The 24,149-nt window shown below is 41.6% G+C and overlaps 1 protein-coding gene across 5 annotated transcripts in view; it reads left to right on the forward strand.

Annotated features, from left to right (window-relative positions):
* mlphb (melanophilin b) overlaps nucleotides 1-22,129 on the forward strand; it is a 34,105-nt gene extending 11,976 nt beyond the window's left edge. For 3 of the 5 annotated variants that reach the window (XM_004081384.5, XM_078939071.1, XM_078939073.1), the window contains 11 exons: nucleotides 4,610-4,651; nucleotides 6,627-6,679; nucleotides 10,206-10,298; nucleotides 10,786-10,894; nucleotides 12,717-12,943; nucleotides 13,734-13,817; nucleotides 15,864-16,154; nucleotides 17,116-17,265; nucleotides 17,350-17,418; nucleotides 17,634-17,688; nucleotides 21,194-22,129. In XM_004081384.5, coding sequence (XP_004081432.2) covers nucleotides 4,610-4,651; nucleotides 6,627-6,679; nucleotides 10,206-10,298; nucleotides 10,786-10,894; nucleotides 12,717-12,943; nucleotides 13,734-13,817; nucleotides 15,864-16,154; nucleotides 17,116-17,265; nucleotides 17,350-17,418; nucleotides 17,634-17,688; nucleotides 21,194-21,243 — 1,223 coding nt within the window. In that variant the 3' untranslated portion in view covers nucleotides 21,244-22,129. The remainder of the gene's footprint in view (nucleotides 1-4,609; nucleotides 4,652-6,626; nucleotides 6,680-10,205; nucleotides 10,299-10,785; nucleotides 10,895-12,716; nucleotides 12,944-13,733; nucleotides 13,818-15,863; nucleotides 16,155-17,115; nucleotides 17,266-17,349; nucleotides 17,419-17,633; nucleotides 17,689-21,193) is intronic. The other 2 variants (XM_023951102.2, XM_078939072.1) reach the window with 1 other exon arrangement.
* The last annotated feature ends 2,020 nt before the right edge of the window (nucleotides 22,130-24,149 follow it).

Consider the following 24,149-nt stretch of genomic DNA (forward strand, 5'->3'; position numbering starts at 1 on the left):
GGCGACCCCCCTGAAATATTGACGGACACTGTCTGATTGGCATCATTTTGTCTCTTGGGTTTGTGTGTGGCGGGGGGGGGGGACCTTAGGACTTTGTCGCAATGAGAAGGGTCCTGTACAGCACTCTGGGCACAGTGGTCAGACAGCTTCCTGCCTAGGTTAGGGCTTGCATTCTCTCTCTCCCTGCCCACTTCCTCCAGCTCCTCTAAGGGGACCTGAGGTATTCAGGCCAGCCGAGAGACATAGTCTTTATGTTAGACCTTTGTTAAAGAAAGAAACAAGAAAATCTGTGTGTGTGGTATATCTGTAATAACCCAATATTGCTCTGTTTTGTTGTTGTCATCAGTAAAAACGTTCACTGTGTTGGCGTGTTCACAATAACACTCTACTGTTTGCAACTTATGGCAAAGAACCTCTCAAAATCACTTTGATATTAGGAAGCACAACCAGCATTCATCTATATATTAAGTGTTTTGGATTTTAACGCCCACTGGGTTTTTTAAAAAAACGTTACAGCTTTTAAGTGCACCTTATAGTGCGGAAAATACGATGATTGACAATCTAAAACTTTCTTCATAAATTAGTACTGACGTCCCTTTTTCTCTAAAATCTTCCTGAGGTATGAAGCTAAAAATCAACTTTAATAATCCATCCATCCATCCATCCAACCATCCAACCAACATCCATCCACCCATCCATCCATTCACCCAACCACCCATCCATTCATCCATCCATCCCTCCATCCATCCATCCATCCATCCATCCATCCAACCATCCATCCATCCATCCATCCATCCATCCAACCATCCATCCATCCATCCATCCAACCATCCATCCATCCAACCATCCAACCAACCATCCATCCATCCATCCGTCCATCCATCCATTCAACCAACCATCCATCCATCCAACCATCCATCCAACCAACCATCCATCCATCCGTCCATCCATCCATTCAACCATCCATCCATTCAACCAACCATCCATCCATCCAACCATCCATCCAACCAACCATCCATCCATCCATCCGTCCATCCATCCATTCAACCATCCATCCATCCATCCATCCAGCCAACCATCCATCCAACCAACCATCCATCCATCCGTCCATCCATCCATTCAACCATCCATCCAACCATCCATCCATCCATCCATCTTCCTCTGCTTTTCCAGGACCGGGTCGGGGGGGCAGCAGTTTAAGCAAAGATGCCCAGATCTCCCTTGCCCCCGCCCACTTCCTACAGCTCCTGGGGGGACGCCGAGGCATTCCCAGGCCAGCTGAGAGACGTAGTCTTTCCAGCTGGCCTGGGTTTTCTGGTATAGAGCACTATTTAGTGCATGAATATTACGTTCATATTACTGTCCTTCTTTGCAATGTAATTTTAGCAATTCCTTACAGTCACTTAGCAACCCGTAAGATACTGCAGAGGAACAGTCCTGTTGAAAAAATGTGGAAAGTTTAATAGGAATCTTTTTCTATGTCATAGTTACACTTCAGCAGAAAATGTAGCCCACCAAAATTATTAAATATATTATAGGGGGGAAAAAAAACACCTCTCTTTACCCGAATGTCCAAGACAAATGGCCGTAGGTCACCTGAAATGACTACAAAGTCCTGGGGTGTCCTGGTGCCACGTGTATTAATGGACACCCTTGTGCTGAAACATGGTGTCTGTTTGGACAAGCTATGATGAGCATAGAAGTCCAACAACAAACACCGCTTGGGTTAGGATCAGGGAGGCCGTGCAAACAAATCACCCCCCTCCATGTGCCGCTGTCATTGTCCATGTGGGCATTGAAGTCCGCCATAAGGATTATTGAGTTCCCCCTTGGGGCACTTTCCAGTACCCCTTCAAGAGAACCCAAGAAGGGGGGGCGGTACTCCAAACTGCTGTTCGGCCGGGAGACCAAAACCACTGTCAGAGACCTGTCCCCCTTCTAAAAGCAAAGGGACATGACCCTCTCATCCACCGGGGTGAACTACAACACTTGGCAGCTGAGCTGGGGGATCATGAAAAAGCCCACATTGGCCCGCCGCCTCTCACCATGAGCAACCCCTTAATGGTGTAACCAACCTCCGAGGGACAGAGTTTCAGAGCCCAGGCTGTGCGGGACGGTGGCCGTTCACAGAGGGTTTTTTTTTTTTGCTGCCATTTTTGTTAAAAATGCAACGCCTAGTAATGCTTGCCTTGCCTGAAGATTTTATTTGCTTTGTGTCTCTGAAAGTTCGAAATGTTCTAACAAAAAAGCCTACCTGCTTTGTCCTCTGGAAGCACATATGTGTGTTCATTGATGTCCTGTGAGGCATGAATCCGGATTAGAGCACACAAAGTCCTCTGTCTAATGACTTTATTCTGTTTTAATGGTTCAGGTTTTTTTAATTTGCTCTGTTTAATGTTTTTAAGTCTGTTTCTTTTATAGGTTTGGCTCGTTGTGTATCTCGTTTAATCCCTGTGTAAATAAAGAATTAAATGTGAAACTGTGCTGAAACTAGCAGCCGAATTTGAAAAACCTGCACACATGCCAAGAGAAGTTATTTTAGTTTTGTTAGAAAAAGAGAAAAATTCAGTCTGTAAGAACTTTTTCCACTGAAATGCTGAGAGGAAGGTTTTGGTCCAAAGTCCAGCGTGCCGCTGTCAGAGGACGATACCGTGAGGCATGGAAGGAAGCCCAGATTTACTGGGGGACATCCTCAATGAATAATACACTTCTTAGAGCTTTAGCAGCTGCAAGCTGTCCAGCAGCTGCATGCAAAATGTGCACCAGTGACCTTTAATTATGATGCAGAATTATTTGCAAATGAGAATTATGCTCAGATATAAACTTATAAATTATTAAACTATTTAGAATGATAACATTTGGCATGTTGAGTTCATCGCAGTCATTTCTATTGTCTGTATGTTTTTTACTTCAGTTGCACATTAATGTTATCTCAATTTATTACCTATGTGTTGGTGGGAATTAAATGATTCCCTTTTTTTCACACAGTTCAAAGCCGTGTAAAGACTTTCCACAGGGATTCATCTCTGCCTTTTGTTGCTGTTTTTCCCTCTCCGCTTTCTCACTGCTGTCCAAGTTTTATCACAGTGCAGCAGGATTTGGGGGATACAAACTATCTACTAGGCCTCTGGAAACCATTTAAACTGATACCAGTGGTAAAAACAAATGTGTTCAGAGATTGGTCACAGCTGAGGCATGATCTAACCTGCCCACGCTGTCCCAGCTTTTAGCATGCGATAATAGCATCACGAGATCAGTAAATATGATAAAATATAAGAACGTATCCAGGACTTCTGGTACTACTTACGCTGAATCATCCTCAAGGCTTTTAAGAATAAGTGCAGTTTGACTTCATTGGTTGACTCAATCCAGCAAACCTTGCGATCATTTAGTCACATGTCTCTCGTTTACTGCCTGGAGTTCAAGCATCCAGAGGCAGCAAGAGTAAAAAGAGCAAAGCAGACAGTCTTCTCTGCCATTTTAATGTGGAATGCAGCATTTGTAACCAAAAGTCAGATGCTATTAAGGGCATTAACAGATAGATCATGCGTGGAAATCACAAGTGAAGCTTCATGTGACCCGGATTAAATTCAGTTTACTAGACTGCAGTCAAGCTTACTCTTTCATTCCTCAGCTTTTTTTTTTATTGTTTTTTTTACTAGAGGCATTCTGCCAGGGTCTACTGGGCCCCCACAGCTGGGATGGTGTCATCCTCCCAACACACATCTTCTATAGATTTCTGAATTATCAGCACATCTGTGGATTTTAATGAATCTTTTAGTGGTTGCTGATGTTCTTAAAACGGGCTGTAGAGTCATGATGCAGTTCTGTAGGTGGCAAACAGTAAATAATGCCCAAAGTGCTTCCATTATGTCACCATGGTTTCTTAGCTACACATTAATGCTGCGATCTTGTCAAACGATCCTCTTAAAATTCCTGGCCAATCGCCGTACAGAAGCGCAAGGATCTTGTGTGTGGTTTTCCTAATTGTGTCTCACTTTCCAAGTTGGTAACACAGGAATGTAATCATCTCTGTGTCTGCTTTTGACTGCCTCTAAAAAAGGATTCTAAGTTAAAAATTGGTAATAAATTTATAATATAACCAAACATAACTTAGTTTAAATATTGATAAAATAAAGATGTAGACTATATCTTCCAAGATGCCAAAACTCATTTGGATCAAGCAATGTCAAGTATCCAAAAAATTTAAAATATATTATTATCCTGCCAACCTTCAGCAATAAAAACCCTTAAAGGAAGTCTGCTAACAACCACCTATACATCCATCTATGAATGGATTTTTAAAAGCCATTTTATGGTCAATAAGTCATATTAAAATTCTATCCTGAAAACTGAAAATGACTTTAAACTAAAAGCAAAACTACTTTTAACAGATCTATGCCCCAAAAAGTTACACAGCTGCTGTTTCTTGAGTTTTTAAGTCAGAAAAGTAAGATGTTAAACTGCAAAGGAAATGTCATGAAATTGTTCAGGACAGAAAACCAACAAAGCAATCTAAACAACGGGGAATGATGTACTAATAGTATTAATAGTAATTGTGCTGTATGGGGGATTTAAATGAACCTTCTCCTTGTTCTCTCCTTTTCAGAGCTACCGGATTATGAGACACAAAGCATGCCTGACGTCTACGGTAAGCGGTGGACAGAAGTAACTATGCTGTACATTTTAAAGGGCCTATATCATGTTTTTCTTAAGCCTTTCAGAGTAAACTATATCAATATATATGGTAATATATTACCTTTGACACACCGAAGAACACATTTTCTATGAAATATTAGTTATTTTTGCAGCCCATTTTCCTATCTGGAAGTAATACGACTAGATCTCTGAGGCTCCACCTTTCGCTCCTTGTGGGTGTCGCCCATTTTGTGACATCATCCTAGAGTCGGCCTCGGCAGCGTGTCTGCATTTTGCCCACGAAACGAACAACATCCAAACTTTTCAAAGATGCATATGCAGATTGTGCATATAAAAAAATAAAAGCATTTGGCCGATCACTGCTAGCTCCACGGAGAAAGTAGGCGTGTCTGTTAGCCTGGGGGCGGGGCAGATGGCGCAGACTCTTCCTGGAAGGGGCGGTTCCTCACTTATCCACGTCACAATCTGAGAAGCCGCTTGTTTTCGTAGATTGGAAGAGGCTGCTGTTTAGAGAGCAGGTTTTTAGAGGAATACTCAGAAATGCGTGAATGGATCAAAATACCGCTTCGGTTTTTTTTTATAATGAGGAATAAACATTATAATACTGATTTTGCATTACACAGGCCCTTTGAAACTAGTGCCCATATTCTTGTTTCATGCTGAAACGATGTAACAAATAGACACATACACATCCACAGTTAGGTGGTGGATCACTAAAGAGAAATAAATACAAAGATTTAGGGGTCGGCAACATGGGGCACGCAGAGGGAAAGACAATGCCACGCACATGTGTGACAATAATAAGCATTTGATGTATGGTCTGTTTGTAGTTTTTGGATTTGAAAGAAAAATCTGGTTTAAATGACAATCTCTTCTAAAAATGAGCTTTTTTTTCCCTCTATGGGATCTTAAAGAAAGGGTCCATTCACACACCGCTGTTACTGTGACCCCGCCCACCTTTATAAATACTGCCACTTTTCCATGTCTGCTTTCAAGAACGAGTGATTTAAATAAATGCGCACCATGAGGAAATAAACTAAATTTACGGCGGGGAAAGGAAAATGTTGTAATATTTACTCTGTATTTTGAAATTGTAGATGACATGTAGATGACAGGCGGCGTGACACACTGTTGCACACGTTTAGAACTGCAAAGCTGCTTTTTTGGTCATTTTTTTGGCGTTGCAGCAGCTGACATTGAAGTTAAAAGTTTAGTTTATTGAAAAATAGCCAAAGAAGGTTTAGCTTAAACCCAGACTTTCTTTCTGTTCTGCCAAATGTCATCATGAAATGTGGACAGGTTTTAAAATTGTGGAAAATGTTGCTTACATTAAGTTACTCAGGCCTTTCTCATAATGAAGAAGCCAAAAGCATATGTTTTTTTTCTCTAAGTTCTCAGAAATACTGATGGTATTTTGTTCTGATGTATCCAATCATATTGCTGTAGCTATATGACAAACTAGAAATGCAGTACTTTTGGTTTCAAACAAAGATACATTATATTAACAAGTATTGGCTCCCCCATCCAGATGATCACAATCTGGTGTCCTAACCACTTAGATTGGTCACAGGTGAATAAAATCATCAGTCAGTCATGCAGACTGTTTTTACAAATATTTATGACAGAATGTTCCGCTCTCAGTGAATTCCAGCGTGGAACTGTCAGGACCCCCCCTGTGCATCAAATCCAGAGGTGAACTGTCCTAAATCCTCCACAGTCAGCTGTCAGCTCCATCAGAACAACATGGAAGAGTTTGGGAACAACAGCAGCTCAGCCTCCATGTGGTCGACCCCTAAACTGATGGAGAGGGGTCACGGATGCTGAAGAGTGGCTTTTAAAGTCCTCCACCTCCCAAAAACAATCTGTCATTGTTGTTTCCTGAAATTATTAGTTTTTTTTTCTATTCCAATAAAAAAGTAAACCCATTTTCCTGACTGCACCCTCTTCTGTCCATTCTGTGGGTGCAGGTTTGTACGATGAGCCCGGAACGGATGCTGCAGACCTTCAACACTTCAGGCTGGTATGACATTGTTTTATATGAAAACTTATATTCTGTCTTTAACTTGAATTCCAATTCTTTAGTTTTTAACAGAGGCTGTGTGTCCAGATCTATCAAACTGTCTCAGTCGTTCACATATTTTGCTTGGCTCTTTGAGCTTGGAGACATAACAGAAGAGGACATAACATTTTATTTACCTCTGTATGATGAAAAAAAACCAAAACATTTAGTGTAATGGAAAAATAAAACCGGATAAGCGGAGGAAGATGCATGGATGGATGGAAAAATTAAACCAACATCACCAATGCTGAAAACAAAAATTTACTTCTCGATCCCTTCAGCTTGGAGAAAATGTCAGCCTCAAAGAGGATCACTTAGAAAGAGAGAGCCAGGCTCTGGCTGTGGGGCCCTTGTGGTGGTCCCTCTGGCCCTGGTCTGGGTGGCTAACCTTGGGTTGCCCAGGGGGCAGATTCCCTCGCTCTGCTGTGCTGTGCCCGTGTGTGGGAGGCCCTGGCTGCCATGTCTGTTTGGGCGGAGGGATTGGTGTTGGGATGACCAGGCTCTCCCCCTTTTTGTCTTACTTTCTACATTTGATCAATTCCACAGTAAAACACAGACACTCACCTTTGCAGAAATAGATTATTATTAGGCATTTGTATGCATGTGCATGTAAGCGGATCTGTAGTTTTATGGTATGCGTGCTGACATGTATGTGTGAACGTTTTTGGAGCCAACAGCTATGTTGGTGACATTAGAGATATGCAGATGGGTGTGTCTGTGGACAGGCCCTGCCCCCGTTTAACTAACTTCTACATTTGACAATAACAATGATAAACCTCCAGCAAGTCCATACGTATTTTTGTAACTCCATCCCCTCCTACTTTTTAATAATTTTTCTATGATTTGTCTTAAAACTCAATGCAAATGATGGTCAGCATAGTTTTCAAGTCAAAAACCATGAGTATAGTAAATATTAAATGTTTTCAAACAAACCTAAAGAAAACTTTTTTTTTTAATTAAAAACATTCATAATCACTGTTCCACATTATTACACACAACAACACAACATTTGATAGATCCTAAAGAACTGAAAGTGGTCATTAGTTGAATTTGCTGCATTAGGAGGTCATATGAACTGAAATTCAAAGCTATTCCATCTTCATAGGTCAACTTCCATTTGAACATAGAAACTCTTATTTTGGAGCAGCTCCACATTTCTTACATCCATTGTAATAAAAAGAAGTAAAAGCTCATTTAAAAGCAACTCACTATATGTCAGGGTGGGCATGATCAGAAATTAATGCACGCCATGGATCCCTGAACCGTCCAACGCGAAGCCGTTAACCCGCTTATACCATGGTCACTTGCAACAGAAATAAATATTTAATCAGTTTTTAGTCCTTAATTCTGGTTGTTTTTTCGGTTTAGATCATTTTTTCCGTAAATAGAGAACTATTTGTTATGTGGTGAACAGACCTCGACTGCAGCGGCAAACGAAAGCGATATCTATGCTGATGACCACGATGTGTTAAATAAAGCATCAGTTCAGAGAAAACGTTCACCTCTCACTGGTTGTTTTTGTCCAGATGATGAAGATAACGTTTGTTTTAAAGAAGCCAGCGCAGTGATACAGAACATTTAGGCCATGTGACCGGAACTACGTTTTTAGGCGTGCATTATCACATTTCATTGGACACCCAGCAGCCAATCAGAGTCGAGAATTCACCCAGACCTTGGTATAATGCAAGATAAAAAGGAAAGAAGCCAGTGCCCAAATGTGACAGTGATGCACATAAAGCAGAGGTGGGCACTGAGGGCCGCATTCCTGCATGTTTCCCAACATACCCTGCTCTGGCATGTTCTGATTGGCTGGACACACCTGAACCAGGTAATCAGCCGTGAGTAGGGCAAGAATATCTGGAAATCATGCAGACACACCGGCACCCGAGGCCTGGAATCGCCCACCCCTGACATAAAGGGTTCATTTAGTATTAAATATGACACTTTCTACATAAAGACTTTTTCCTCTTAGTTCAAGTATTTTGCAAATGAAGCCTTACAGAAAATGAGGGGTGAGGAAATGTTCTGTTGCCTATCCACAGCTGAGTTTACATGACCAGCACCTATGAACATGAGAAGGTCACCTTTAGGTCACCTTTAGCTTCACCTTTAGCTTCACCTTTAGCTTCACCTTTAGGTCACCTTTAGGTCACCTTTAGCTTCACTTCCCATTTTGTTCTCTTCACAATCGTTTGAAATGCTTTACTACCTTTGGAACCATTTCATGGATCCTTTGGACCTGACTGACCCCCCCTCCCTCATGCACACACACACCAATATGCAGCTGCTCCATTGTGAGCTCATGGTTGTGGAATGTGCCCCCCCACACACACACATACACACTGCACATGATTCAGTCTTTCTATTTTAGAGAGATCTTGAATCCAAATCACAGCAGATCAAAGGTTCATGTCCTCGTTTCAGTCTGGATTTTGACTCAGTTGTACGTGTTGTACCGGTTTCTGCATGTGCAGATTCTGTAGACATGTACAAAGGAAAGGATTTTGTAAAAGTATAATGTTACCTAATCTTTGCACATTATCCGCTGTCCTGTGACGAACAGCTGAGAGTTTGTTGAGATCAAGTGTTTGCTGTTTTTCACTGGACAAAGATTCTAGCTGTACAACAGCTGGAATGTGATAAAAGCTTCAGAAGTCAAAGGTCCGACACAGTCAAAGTAGAAAGGGTTGCTGCACCAAAAAGTGCAGGGAAAACAGCATTGGGTCCAGGTCCTGAGGTTGTCAAAATGGGTCATCTGACTTCATGGAGGCTCCCACTAAAGCCCTGCGTCTGATGGTTTTTTCTACACATTGCATGAATCCTGCAGAGACATGGTAGGAATCCACAGCTGTTTTTCTGGCTCACCCTTTTATTCTGGCACTGACTAAACCTGATGTATTGGAAGCTGAACCAGGGTTTTTCTGACTCTTCACTAAGAGGTAACTGGAGCTGGAGTGCCCCCTTTTGCCAGACAAGTGGGACTTCTGCGGTCTGGACGGCCTGCTGCAGTCGCTCCAGCGCCCTTTGGCCAGTTCAGAAAACGTTCAGGACCTCCCTGTCCGAACATCTTTGTGTTTGTAGCAGCTTCTTTTAAAACCACAAAAGATGTTTCCCCAATTGCCATGGGAACGTTCACAGCATCAGTTCACATTTTCCTCTACAATAGTAACAAAACTGTATTGTGAAACACTGAGGTGTAAATTCACAGCAAGGTTTTCATGGAGCATAATCTCGTTAGTATTGATAATGTTTTTAAGGCACCATCTTTAAATGCAGACTGTTGTCCAGTCTCACTGTTTAATAGACAGACATTGCTTATTCACAGTCAGACAACTGTTACCTGTGGTCAAAAGATTGTGTTAGGGGTGAAATTCCGCTTCTTCAGCAGTTACCATAGTGTAATAAGATTACAGTTCCTAAGTTTTTCTCCTTTATATTATAATCATCATGTCTATTGATACTGATGTTTTCTTTCCTCATCTCAAAGATGAAAAAGACCAAAAGGCGGTTGACCGTTGACCCCTTAGACTTTGTGCCAGGTCATGACCACTTCAACAGCTCACGAGGACCAGAAGGCCAGGTAAAGTCCGGCGAGCCAATCACAGCAACCCTTTTCCAAACAGATCACACACTGAAAACCGTCTGCCAGTCAGAAGGCCATCGTTTAGTCTGTGTGAAAAAAACAATGGAAGATTGTTCATGGGTTTTTTTCATGCTTTCAAGGGGTTTTTAACCGTTACATGTAATTGCTCAAAAATCGTTATTAATATTAGAAACATAAGGGGGGAAAAAACATACCAATGATGCCACAGAGGCGAACCTGAATGCAGAAATACATCCACATGATCCACAGTTTATGGACAGATTGAGATCATACCCGAGTATGGCCAGCACCACCATCTGAGGAAGCCTGAGCAACAACAAAGGAACAAACACACAAAAAGCTGCAGCAGCAGCAGCATGGCTCATTTTGGAGCACTCTATTTATCAGTGTTGTCCTCCTACTGTCTTGAACTAAACCAAACTCAGGCGTCTGTTGATGCTCAATGCTCTCTTCTCACCAACAGGCCCTCCATGAAGTGGTGCATATGGACGTGCCTGACATGGCAGTTATTTTTCACCAGATCGTCCAGAATCGGAGGAAGAGTCCAGATGTGGAAATGCCTCCACAGCACGGTAGCTCCATTAGATGTTTTGTCTGTTTCTGAAATCTGTCAGTGATGTGGAACCTACAGTCTGCTCAAGACTTCTTCTAGCAGGAAGGGTTGTAGAGAAAACCTTAGAGAGGTGCTGCTGTCATTACAAGTGAAACTGAAGGGCGCATCTGTTACTGAATTCTAACAAATGTCGTTCTCACTGACTTGATCTTTCTATTTGGCATTTTGAGAGTGTCTGAGAAGCGACTTTTTTCTGTTCCCGGTTTTATTTCATCCCCATGGAAGACATTCTTACAAGAGGTCAAAGACGTTTTTTTTGGTCACAGATTCTGAAGGTCAGTAAAATTAATCGTAGATACACCTGAGCAGGAAAAGACAGAATGTCAAAAAAACAATCCAGTAAATTCCACGGTAGGATTTTTAAAGCATTTATTTGTTCCGTGATTCAGAAAACATGCATTTTGCTTCCTTAAATAACATGAACAGTCTTCTGCGATGCTAAGGTTCTCTGGGAGGCTGTTCCATCGGCGAGGTTCATAAAAGCTGAATGAGGCCTCGTCGTATGGACTAAAAACTCGTATGATGTAGTTCTGACTACTGCAGCAATGGACCTCAGGCTCCATGAGAGCTCTTACTTTGAAATTATCTAGATTTAACGGCCCATAAAAACATAAATAAACCATAAAAGAACTCTAGAATTCTGAATTGCACAGGTGGCCAATGCAGCGATTTTAAAATCGGTGTACTGTGTTCCCGCCCCCTGGTCCTCGTCAGCATCCGCGTGGCTGAATTTTGCAGCAGTTGAAGGTTTGATACCCTTCTTCTGGGAAGACCAGAGGAGGGCATTCAAATAATCTTATATGGTGGAAATAAAAGCATGCATTAGCACTGCTGTGCTAGCAAGAGAAAGAAATGAGCCAACGCTGGCAATGTTTTTAGGATGATAAAAACCTGTTTTTGTTATATTTTTTATTTGTGGAATAAAATTCATGTCAGAGTCAAAAATAAAGCTCAGATTTCTCACACACTGACAAGTCTTATAATTCTTTTGTTTATACAGTACAGACCTAAAGTTTGGACACACCTTCTCATTCAAATGAATGGTTAAGTGTGTCCAAACTCTTGCCTTCAGAACCAGCTCCTGATTGAGCTGATCCAGAACTTAATGTCTAAAATGCAGTTTAAAAGTAAAACTACAAAGAGAAGACTCACTTTTTGTCATCAGGAGGCACATCGATGTAGAGTTGTGTGTCATCAGCATAGCTGTGAAAATAAAGTGCAGGTTAGTTATTTCCCTAACCGACTCCCTCACGTTTTCCCTTCTACCCAATCTGACCAGCGGTGGACCAGTGGCTAAGAGACAACGAGTGGGACTAGCCACTTTTATTCTTCATTTGTTTTATTCCCTATACTGGTCAGAGTTCATTTTGGACTAAGGTGCCCCCCCCCCCCCCCCCCAATACAAAAAGAAAATGTGTTTATTCTTCTTCACTAAAATACCAAATTAATATAATTTAGATGAACTAAACTTTTTACACAAGATCCTGGCCAAAATTTCTTTTTGCATTCCAACTGAACTGCAATTAGAAAGAGTTATCTGTGCTAAATATCCAGCCAGCTTTGCATTTCTTGTAACTTTTTTTATTCATGCTGGCAGATTTCTTCATCAGGAATAATTATTTGGAACACTTTTTAAGTTATTTAGAAGCAAAAAGAGAAGTTTCTTTTGTCGTCACGTATGTTGTCTTCTGCTTCTCCAGCTGAATGAGGCAGCTCACACGCCTCAAACATTTGGGTGGGATATCAATAAGGATTCAGGCTCATCCATCGTCTCCTTCCAGATGACCTTATGGAGAACCGGTCAGTTCCGTCCCGTTCTGCCTCCCGGCTCAGTTACTCTTCTTGTGGCAGCAGCGGTGCCACAGGCCCCCGGATGGGCAGCAGCTTCCTGCCGGACCTTGATGGATCAGAACCGGAGGAGAACCTCTGCCAGCAGTTCCTCATGTACCAGTGCCATGGAGGAGCCTCCAGCCACACATCAGAGGAGAGCTTGAGCGCAGCGCCGCAGGTCTGGGATTCGGTCATCACACTGCATAATATTACAGCATTGTTGAAGAAAATCTGTCCAACTGTCTTTTTATTTAAAGCTTTTGAAATTTTAGTTTTTTCAGTTTGTAAAACTGTAAAAACATACACAGATTTAAAAATTCAAGACTTTTTTCAAAGTTTTTTAAGGTATTAATACCTCAATCCATTTAAGACTCTTTAAGACCCCGGGGGAACTCTTCATAAAACTACTGCAATGCAATCTGATAATATTTCTACAAATGAGCTGGGCAAGAATATAACTAGTGGTGTTGTAATAAATGATGTAAGTGATCGTCTACCGGTATTCACAACATTTAATTATCAATTACCAATAAAAGAACATTTTTAAATGCCTTAGATAAGGAGGAAGCCAAACAGAAGTAGTCGATGCCTTCAGTTAATGGCCCCCTGAGCAATCGGGTTTACAGCCCTGCTTTAAGGAATTCGCACAGTTAAAAGGATAAGAGGTATTTTAAAGCTGAACTGTAGGCGATTACAAATGATACGTAATCATTTGATTAATGTTAAAAAGTTAGAATCTAAATGTTTTTTTAGGGATTTGAAATTTTCTCTGTGTTTTAAAAGAATTTAAAAGTTTTGAGTCTCAAAGACAATTCATAAAAAGTCAGAAGGAAGAATTTCTGACTATGGACCGTGTTCTGAGCCTGCATGGCTTTAGCAGTACATCATGAATGCAGAGGAAAATTAAGAGTATTGGCTCATTTATTGCAAAAGTGTTGAATGCCGTGTTCGTTCCTGTAAACCTGCAGATTATGGACCTCAACCAACGATTATCCACCATTGAGACACTCCTGACCCGCCTGGAGCTAAAGGTCACCTCCGTAAGAAACGAGGTGAGAAAGTTCCTTAAACACAGTGGAAATGTGTTCGCTAAACGTCCGTGTAATAGGAAATGTTTTATTTAATAAATATTCTATATTCCAATGTGCAGGTTTATCTTAATTTATACTATGATCCAACGGTTAGCAAAAAAATTGACTTAAAACCTGAACTCTTTTTCTACGTTAAACACTCACATTGATTGAAGTTTTTCCCGTAATGTTGACATACGTTAGGGAAAACTGACAATCCGGTCTCAGAAATGTTCAGACGCCACCATGTTGGAGCCAAATGACGTCAGCAAGCAGAGATGGTCTGAAATCTGTCTAACAAACGTTTTGAATGTTCAACATGGAGGCTAGCAGGCTCCGCCTGCTTTTCCTGAGCCATCTGATTGGCCAGTTTATAACTTGAATAACTTGCAATGTACGGAAAAAGATGATGGAAAAAAAAGGATTTTCAAGAACATTATTATCAGAGGAATCAGAGCAAGAATGGTTCTTCTGACCAATAGAACGACTAACAGCTGTTTATTGGCTTCTTGGAGCCAGCGGGTACTTCCTGTTGGGAATGCAAAGAGGGAGGGGTCACTCTGTCCAGTTCCCATATACAGTCAGTGTTCAAGACTGATGTCATCAATGTTGTCATTATTTTATGCAAACATTTCATTCATTTATGTTAATGGGAAAATACATGCCCTTTGTTTAGTATTTTTTAATTATTTATTAAATGCATTCCAAACAAAAACAAAAAACTACAGTAATTTATCAAAATATATCAATAGTATTGTTATTTTGAATGGTTTGTTGCCTTGCCTTTGCCTATTTTTTAAATTGTATTTTTCTATATGCGCATTTATAATGTTTGTGTAAAAAAAAACAAGTTGGTGCTCATTACCACCATCATACTTTCCCTCCCAAAGAAACCAAAATAGCCTATAGCCTTTTCCCATCCCATTTCCCATCTTCTTCCAGAAGAGGCCGGTTTCATCCATCATTCATTCATCCAGATGATAATTATTTTCCATGTCAATCTTTTTCCCGCCGCTCTGAGTCAGCTGACGCCATTTCTCCATGCAGGGACAGAAACTTTGGCGATTCAGGAACCGGTGGAACCAGCACTTTCTTGCTGTTGAATCTTCTTTAGCAGGCGACGAGGAAGCCGATGGGCTGGCCTGCTCTTCATCTCCGTTTCCCCCCTCAGATGCAAAAGTCTCATACAAGCATCTGGAGCTGTCTGAGCTCTTGTGACTAAAATAAAAATCTGCGAATACGTGAAACTGCGAATATTGAAACGCGAATAAGCGGAAGAAGACTGCATTTCCAAAATGACTCTATAGATTGTAGATAATCGTAACATTTCAAGGAAAACATATCGGTATCAATATTAGCCCTGTAATTACTTGGTTTCAGATAGATATCCAAGTTCCCAGTACTGCCTACCCATACTAATAAAAATATCAATCTGAAGTTCAAACGTTAAACTGAAATGACGTTGAAGTGAGGTCATTATTAGACGCCAAAATAGTGGACATAGTTTGTAGGTCATGTAGACTTTCAGAATTGGTTTTCGACAGACAGACAGACTTTAGACTGAATCTGCTCGTCGTTATGACGTTTGATGTTTACTGGGAATTGTGAGTTCCTGTTAATCCAAGCCAGTTTGGTTGAGCGAAAGCTCAGCAAAGGTCGTTCTTGTCCTGCTTTCACAGAAGCTGAATTCGCACATAAAATACTAACAAAATATGATGAATCAATGTCAAATTTTAAAATGATCATCCTAGAGCAAATATCACTGACAATTGGTCACAAAGGCTTTGCAGTCTTCCTTGTGAAACCCTGACATTTCCAGCTTCTCGTCTCTAATCCTATGTAGAAATCTTTGATCCCTGGAGGTGGATCAGGGGGTTTTAGAGTCTGGATCCCTTTGATCCAAAGTTTGGAAATGCCAAACCTCAACCTGTAAAGCTCCTTGAGGATTTCCTTCATGGAGTTTTACAGTCAAGTCTGAGACACTTGTCTCTGAAGATGTGTGACATTTTTTCGTCTCTGTTCCTGCAGGACAACCAGCATCCAACTCCACCCCGCGTGTCTCCTCCTCTCCAGTGGGAGGATGTGGACTCCGAGGAGCAGCAGCTCAGGCAGAAGCTTCACCAGATGACAGACAACATCAGCGATCATAGCCTCACATCCGATGACGAAGAGTCTTTTCGGCCGCTCTCTTCACCAGAGGTGCCAGCATGGAGAAGCCCACAAGGAGATGGCAAGCCGTCCAGAACGCCAACCAGATCCTCATCCAGAACCAGCACTGTCAACTCCAAGCCAGAGGAGGAGCAGACAGCTGCCCACAAGGTAGAGGCCTCTGCAGCGGAACAACACTCCCCTGCGATTAGCAGGAACTACACAGGCGTGCTTTGCAGAACAGACGACACATCCGCTGTAAGCATCTGGTCTGCTACTTAGTCTGCGCTTCTCCTGCTCCTTCAGACCATGAAGGATCCAACTGCTTATCGTTTACAACCAGCTTGATCCCATATTCTACAGACCCTGATGGGACAAAGTCCTTTTTTCATGTGCCAGTGTTAAATAGTTCTTATGGATGCAGTTCCAGTTCCTCCTGACTGTTGGGAGCTGTTTTAAAGGAAGAGCAGGAGGGCCTGCAGCACATGGTGACCTCATTTATGAACCCAAATTTAGGTTAGGAGTAGAAGTACTTGGTGTTTGGATGGCGTGTTTTTTCCTTTCATAGGTTTTTCCTTTAGTGTTTTAAAAAGGTTTTCCACACCAAAGCCTGCAGAACTGCTTGAAGGAGCTCATGTCGGCTGTCTTTCTTCCTCACCTGCAAACACATCTGCACGGTTCTGACCTGAAAGAGCACAAAAGAACCAGCAGCTGACGATTAAATTAAACAAAGAACCTTTGATGAAACTGTAAGATTGTAGTGTTTTAAACAGCCAGGAAACATCTGAGCTGATCAGGAAGCTGTTTCCATCTGTGAGCAGCAAAGCAGCTGAAAGCAGCTTCATCTGGTTTGGGTTCTGACCCGGTTTGTTTGTCACAGATCTAGACCTGTGGTTCCAAAACCCAAAGGTGTTTGGATCCCACACAATCAAGTGATTTATAAAGCGGCTGCAGCTTTAGTGATGTGGTCAGTTCTTCTGGTTCTGGTCCAAACTATGGCAGCAGAGTTCTGAATGATCAGCAGCTTCCAGAAGACGGTTACATTTAAAAAAAAGAGAATAAACCTATTGTAAGATCCAAAATGTGTGAAACTGTGTCCCAATGTTTTTAGTTTTTTTTTTTGGTTTTGCAGCTCTGCTATTCTACAGACAGTGATGAGAAGAGGGAGCCCCCCCTGCAGGATATGTTAGTGTCCAGCTTCACGGGCTCCACAGCTTTGCTGGTGGAGCTGGAGGACAAGGTGGCTCAGGCTGCCGCAAGCGTCCAGAGCGCCAAGACTGAGGTCAGTAGACCGCCGGCCTTCAGTAAAGCAAGACGCTTGTTCTTTTTCACTTGGGTCCAAACCCGGTTCTCCTTCTGTCCCAAGGTTTCTTCCATTGAGAACCGGATTGCTGCCCTGAATGCCACAGGCGTACCTGTGGATAAACGTAAAAGGGTGAGCACCTCCGTTTCAGAGTCAGGGCAGCTTGAGTTTACCTGAAACACTTTGTATGAAAAAGCTGGTTATTCAGGGAGGCTGGAGTCATCTCTGCATGTCTGCATGGTTCTCTGGTGTTTCTGTCTATGAGATCTGAGTTTGATGTCATAGTTCCTTGTGCTGATGTCTTTGCTGCCTCTGTCTGTCTGCGTCGCCTGAAATGTTCCATGCAGTCAGGAACCCCGATCCAGGCCAGAAGGCTCTCCCACAACCTCCCCACAAGTAAGGGTGCGTTTTTTTCTAAACCTGATTGTTCAGCGTGTCACAAGCGACTCACAATCGTAACCTTGTTAGACTTTTCTCTTGAAGGTTTGAGCATAGATTTATTTTATCATACATTTACAGTTATGTGTATCAGAGTTGTGAACCACCTAAATAACAGAAGCTTGTTCAGCTTTCAACACAGCATCACGTGTCATCACATTTGAATTCTTACTCTAGCCATTTGGTTTTTGGACTGCTATATTTCTTGTTTGGCTGCTCAATCAATTTTCCTCCAGGGATCAGTAAAGTCCTATCTTATCTTATCCCCCCAACACACACCTACACCCACCCCCAGATCCTCTCATTTTTAGTGCAAAAGGACAAAAGGTTCAACCAGGCCCTCTCTAATCCTGGGAGCCCACAACCCAGCCTTCCCTCACCATGCTGCTTCCTCCACCGTGCTGCAGGGTTCTGGTCCTCAGAAAGCCTCTCTACTGCACAAGCAACCCACATGTCTTTCATTCATAAATATCCTGGATGAAATGTTAAGTTAGATGCAAGTAGTCCTTCTGGGTTCTCTCTTCTTAGGGTTTTTTCTTCTTAAGTCATTTCTCTTTTACTTCTTCTTGTCTTTGTGTGTTTTATTATGAGGGGCTTATTTATTTGTTTTTTGCATCCTTCTTTGTTTTTATGTACAGCACCTTTTCTTAACATTTAAGGTGCTATAGAGATCAAATTAATTTGATTTAAGTTTTAGTCTTAAACTATAACACGTTAATATTTATTTTTTAAATGTTTAACTATTTGATTCCATCATTGAGGGAGTTCAGTCCTTCAGTGATGAGATGAGACGATGTTGAACTGACAATTAACCCGTTCACGCCATATGTGGCTATTACGCAACATACCGTTTAATCCAGGACTCCACCTCAGTAAGCAGACATGGTTGGTGCAGAAAAAAGCAGAATGATGAATGTTTCTGCCAGACGAATACATCAGATTAAGAGAGCAGGTCCTGAAATATCATTACTAAATACTCAGCACATATTTGAAGGTGCCGGTGTCTCTGGAGTCCCACCAAGGTGTAGGATCCTCCAGAGGACTGCAGTATACATTAACCTTGTATTCGACCACCCCTAAACAAAAGCCGTGGCTGCAGTGGGCCCAGACATACATGGAGACTCGCTTTCAAACAGTCCTGTTCACTGATGAACCTGGATGGTTCAGATGTGGGGCATTGTGTGTAGTGTGTGGTGTGTGGTGTGTGTGCAGTGGCTGGTTGGTAGATGGCCACACATTCACACACTGATGGCTGCTCTGCTGCCGAACACTGGTGCCTACCTGTAACTACCAGAGGCACTGGGGGGTTCAGTGTCATGCCCAAGGACACTTCAACACATGGGCGGGCAAGACGGGAACCAAACCTGCAATCTTCCAGTCAGAGATCAACGGGCCTGCCACTGCACCACGTGCCCTCCCATGTGTGAAAAGGCACATGTGAAGGGGATGATAAAAAACAAACTTGTCTTTTCATAACTGCACTGTAAGGGAGGGGGGGTAAAACAGAAGAGGTGTGGGGGGATGGGGGGGGTGTAGATTGGAGGCAGAGGAAGTGCAGACCGGCATGGATTTACCATGACAAAACCAAAATGAGAGCAGAGTTTGTCCCACAGTCCCAGTCACTAAACTTAGAAATGATTTCATGAAGTCTCCCTGATTGTTAATTATTTGTCATGGAAAGGCCCGCCTTGGGTTTCACCTCTTATCTTCCCTGTAGGTCCTCCCCTTCCTAAGGTCTCTTGTCACAGGTGTTCAGCGTTTGTAATCATGTGTTCTCTATTTAGACTGTGGCTGTTTTGTGTTCTGTGTCGGAGCATCTGCTTTTTGTGCTTCAGTTCAGTTGTGGTTTGAGCTGCTGGCATTAAAGCCTTTCGAGTGAGTACTGGACTTGTGTCGTTTCTTCCTGCTCCTGGGTTTTCTCCCCTTGGTCCCTCCGTCACATTATTTTTCTGTTTCATCTCTGAGATCAATCATTTCTGCTTTCAGTGAGCATGTAGTGGTTTAAAACTCTTCCCAACTAAAGCCAATCCCAGTAAATGCCTCCACTCTGACTTGAGCTAAAAAGTAATAAATAAAACTTTTGGCTGCGAGCTCAAACATTTCAACCCCCCCTCAGAGTGAACATCTCAGATTTCAGCAGTCTGTCGATCCGGTCTTCAGTGAACCTATGAAGGAAATTGAGGACAGGAACACGTTGATCTGAAGAGTTTAAGCCGTCTGCTTCGGGCTTCTTGCCAGTAAAGAAGCGATTCTGTAGCATAATTAAAAATAAAAGTCAAAACCAGAAATGCTTTTTCATTTTCTACTTTAACACCGATTATTCTGTCACTTAATTAAATGATAATGAAAATGGTATTTGACATTGTGTAGCAAAATTCATTTAGAAATGTCTAATTTGACAATTAAAATGGATTAACAGAAATACTTTTTCATTTTCAAAATGTAACTGCATCAAATGACTCAAAATTAAAAGGAAAAATCAATACTTCAAAATGCTTTTTCATTTCTACTTAAAAACCGCTTATTCTGTGTCATAGTTATAATGAAAATGCAAAGAGGGGATTGCATTTTCATTATAACATCCACCCTGCGAACATTGTTGCATTATTCAATTCGAATAAGCATTTCCAGAGGGGAGGCGGGGCGATGACATCACTGCTCTCCGTGTGTCCGGCTGCTAACAGACATGCTAGGAGTAGTGAACCGCACTGCACCGCGGTTCGTCGAAACTTTCCCCAGAATAGCTTTGTCTTCGGACCGGCAGCCGGATCGCCCAAGGCGGAAGTGCTGCTACGCAGACCTGAGAAACTAAACCATCACATGAATTTGTGTTTCCAGTGGTGTCCATTCAAAATAAAGGCTGATGTTATCCCCACATATTTACATCCAAGATGCTTCATTGCAGCATTTTCATTATCATTTTAATTAAGTGACAGAATAAGCGGTGTTGACGTAGAAAAGGAAAAAGCATTTTGAAGGAATACTTTCCTCTTTAATTTTGAGTCATTTGATGCAGCTTGATTTTGAAAATGAAAAGCATTTCTGGTTTTGACTTTTATTTTTAATTATGCTACAGAATTGCTTCCATATACCAAAGAACCTGATATCACAACAGATTTTTCTTCAGGATTTTAGACCATCCAGAAAATCTGAGAATGTTTAAAATCTCTCTTGAACGTCTCATCCTGATGAGATGTTTATTGATTCCTCAGCTCTTCCTTTTTGAATGAAGAAGGCTAAACTTTGTTTAGTGTCCTGGTCAGGATGCTAATTCCAAAAACCCAGAACAACATTCCTGCTGGGGGGAATAGCTACTGTTGATGTCGGGACTTGATTGACAGAACGTGTTTTGGGTTTTTTCAAACTGTACCTTTTCAAGTTGGTCATAAACCCAATCTAAGCAAGGAAATGTTAGAGATGACTGCTCCTCCTCCAGCCAATAGTCTCTGGCCTTTCTGTGTGTCTGCAGAAAGCGGTAATGATGCCGGGCTGATGAGGAGGAGGCTGAGCGTCATGTGATTCTGGACCGCCGCTCGCATCGCTGCTGGATCCTCCCTGCAGTCTGAGCTGTGGAGTTCAACCTTTTCTTTACAGGAGGACACCTTTCCACTACTTTTAGTGAACTTTGCATAAAAATATTCCACATAATATCCATACTATATATCCTAAGCGTGATACATTACATTCTCTTTAGTCTTGAAACTTCTCATTCCAGTGTACAAGCACTGCTTAACAAATGGGGTTGGGGTTTTTTCTGCTGTGGTCATTTTATGTTGAAATGAATGGAAGGCGACTTATTTGTGTAAAAAGAAGATAGTGCTTAGATGGTGAACTGACCTGGCTTCATTTATGTTCTTTATCAAAGCGGCCAGACGTCCTGCAGGAACTGCAGACGCTTCCTGCTGCTCCTCACTGTCACAGTCCAGGTTCTTCAAAAAAGGTCTTTAAAAAGGGTTACTACCAAAATGCAGGACCAGCTGAGATGGTTTTAACTTGACATACGATGAAAAGCAAATCAACTGAAACAATATCTAATCTTACAAAGAACACAGATGACATCACTGATTTTTAATTGGAGACAATTAACCCTTTTTTCACAAAATGAGCTCAATTCAAATGTAACACTGCTTTGGTATGAAAACGTTATTATCCACACTGGCTAAAGATTTCTGCTCCTTTTTAGAATAAAATAGTTCATTGTGCCTTTTTTTGAAATCGTAAAAATACACGTGCAGTTTGTGAGACTTGTGAAGCAGCACTAATGCACAGCCAAGTAAACCTTTATATTACACTTATGCAGCAGTAACTGGAAAACAATAGAGACTTTATGTTAAACCTTTGTTAAAGAAAGAAACAAGAAAATCTATGTGTGTGGTATATCTGTAATAAACCAATATTGCTCTGTTTTGTTGTTCATCAGTAAAAACGTTCACTGTGTTGGCGTGTTCACAATAACACTCTACTGTTTGCAACTTATAGCAAAGAACCTCTCAAAATCACTTTGATATTAGGAAGCACAACCAGCATTAATCTATATAAGTGTTTTGGATTATAATGCCCACTGTGGTTTTTTAAAAAAAACATTACAGCTTTTAAGTGCACCTTATAGTGCGGAAAATACGATGATTGACAATCTAAAACTTTCTTCATAAATTAGTACTGACGTCCATCCATCCATCCATTCATCCATCCATCCATCCATCCATCCATCCAACCATCCATCCATCCATCCATTCATCTTTGGAACGTAATGTTAGCAATTCCTTACAGTCACTTAGCAACCTGTAAGAAAATTTTGATCTGAGAAATGTATAAATTCATATCTTCCTTTCCCTAAGGGGACATAAAGGTTTTTTTCTAAAGGTAGCGGTGAGATGACGGGACCTGCGTTCTGCAGATCTGTTATGGGCCGTAGAAAAAACTATTCTGTCTCATGGAACCAGACAGTCCTGAGATGTTGCAGCAGAAGCTGACGTGCCATCAAGTGATGATGAATGTTTGAATGGGAAAAGGAGTCAAGGAGAAGTGACGGGACGATGAGGAGAGTCAGAACAGAACCTGGAAGTAAGGCGCTCACAGAGAACAAGGAGACCCCCATAGTATGTGAAAGACTTCATATTGTGATATACTTTTTTATTTTGTTTTGTCATTTTATTCAAATGAAATGAAACGCACACAAACTTGGACGCAGTTGCGACATTGCTGCATTGTATCCTGTAAAGTTAGTCTTTTTTTTAATTCAAATTCTAAGTTGTTAAGGTGGCTTTATTAACAGGCTTCCATTGTGGGAGTGGGTGTTTTCAGTTTAAGGGGGGGGAAAGATGTTGCATAGCCACAGAAGCTGTTGCCTTTCAGCCCCACAGGGGGGCAGCAACAACAGTTTGGTCACTCAGATGCCAGCATTGAAGGGCAGAGACGTCTCCTGTGAGTCTGCCAATAAAGACTGCCAATGAAGAATAATCAAGGATAATGTGTCATCAGTCGCACTTGATCACAGCAGCACAAATGTGGAGGTGGACCAGGCCACTGAAGTGGTAAGCCGTGCCACTGAGTTGTTCAGGTTCAGTAGATGATTGCTCAGATAACAAAGGTTGCTGCAACTGTAGCCACAACAGCTGTAATGGCTTCCTGTTATTCCTCTACTAGGGGACTTGGAATCAACAGCTGAGGTGCAGAACATACTTCAAAATCCTGCAGTATCAACAGATAAAGCATCCCCTAGTGTGGCTAATAGTTAATGAAATGGTGATAGTCCAGTAGTTCTGTGAGCAGAAGATACTGGCTCCACTTGGTTGGATAAAAGGATCAATTCTTCTCTTTCCTGGGACAAATTTTACTCATTTATTTTTACATGAAAAGAGTGGTGTGTCAAACTGTTAAAAAATCTAAAATTAAAAATAAAAGAAATATATAATTAGGATTCGGCGCCCCCTCCAGCAGATGGCGCCCTAGGCAGCCGCCTGTGCCCTAACCCTGACCCTGATGATATCCCTCGCCATAGAGAAGTATGGCAAGCAAATTCCACGGCAAAAATCCTGACTCACAACTTTGAAATGTCATTGATTGTTTTTTTAATATTTGCTGAATTACACAAAACACATTTCTTTTAGACATTATTCAATCAAAACATCAGGAAAACTTTCCATATTCCTTTTTTTTTTACTTGTCCTGTCCAACAGCTGAGTGAGAAGATCAGAGCTCAAGGCCTCTTGTGTTGGATGTATATGTGTTGGATATAATTTACATTTTCAACAGGGTTTATAAATCTTCAGACAAACAGAGTATATTTGCATAAACCACTTTTGTATTTCAGGCTAAGCTTTATTTATAGTTACTATATTTATATGCATTCCTTGTTGGACCGGACAAAAAAAGAGAGAGAGAGAGAGAGATATTAGGATGCTAGAGATGGGGGTTAGGGGTTA

This window comes from Oryzias latipes, chromosome 21, assembly GCF_053564925.1.
Source record: "Oryzias latipes strain Hd-rR chromosome 21, Olatipes_Hd-rR_3.1".
In the NCBI taxonomy this organism is placed as follows: domain Eukaryota; kingdom Metazoa; phylum Chordata; class Actinopteri; order Beloniformes; family Adrianichthyidae; genus Oryzias; species Oryzias latipes.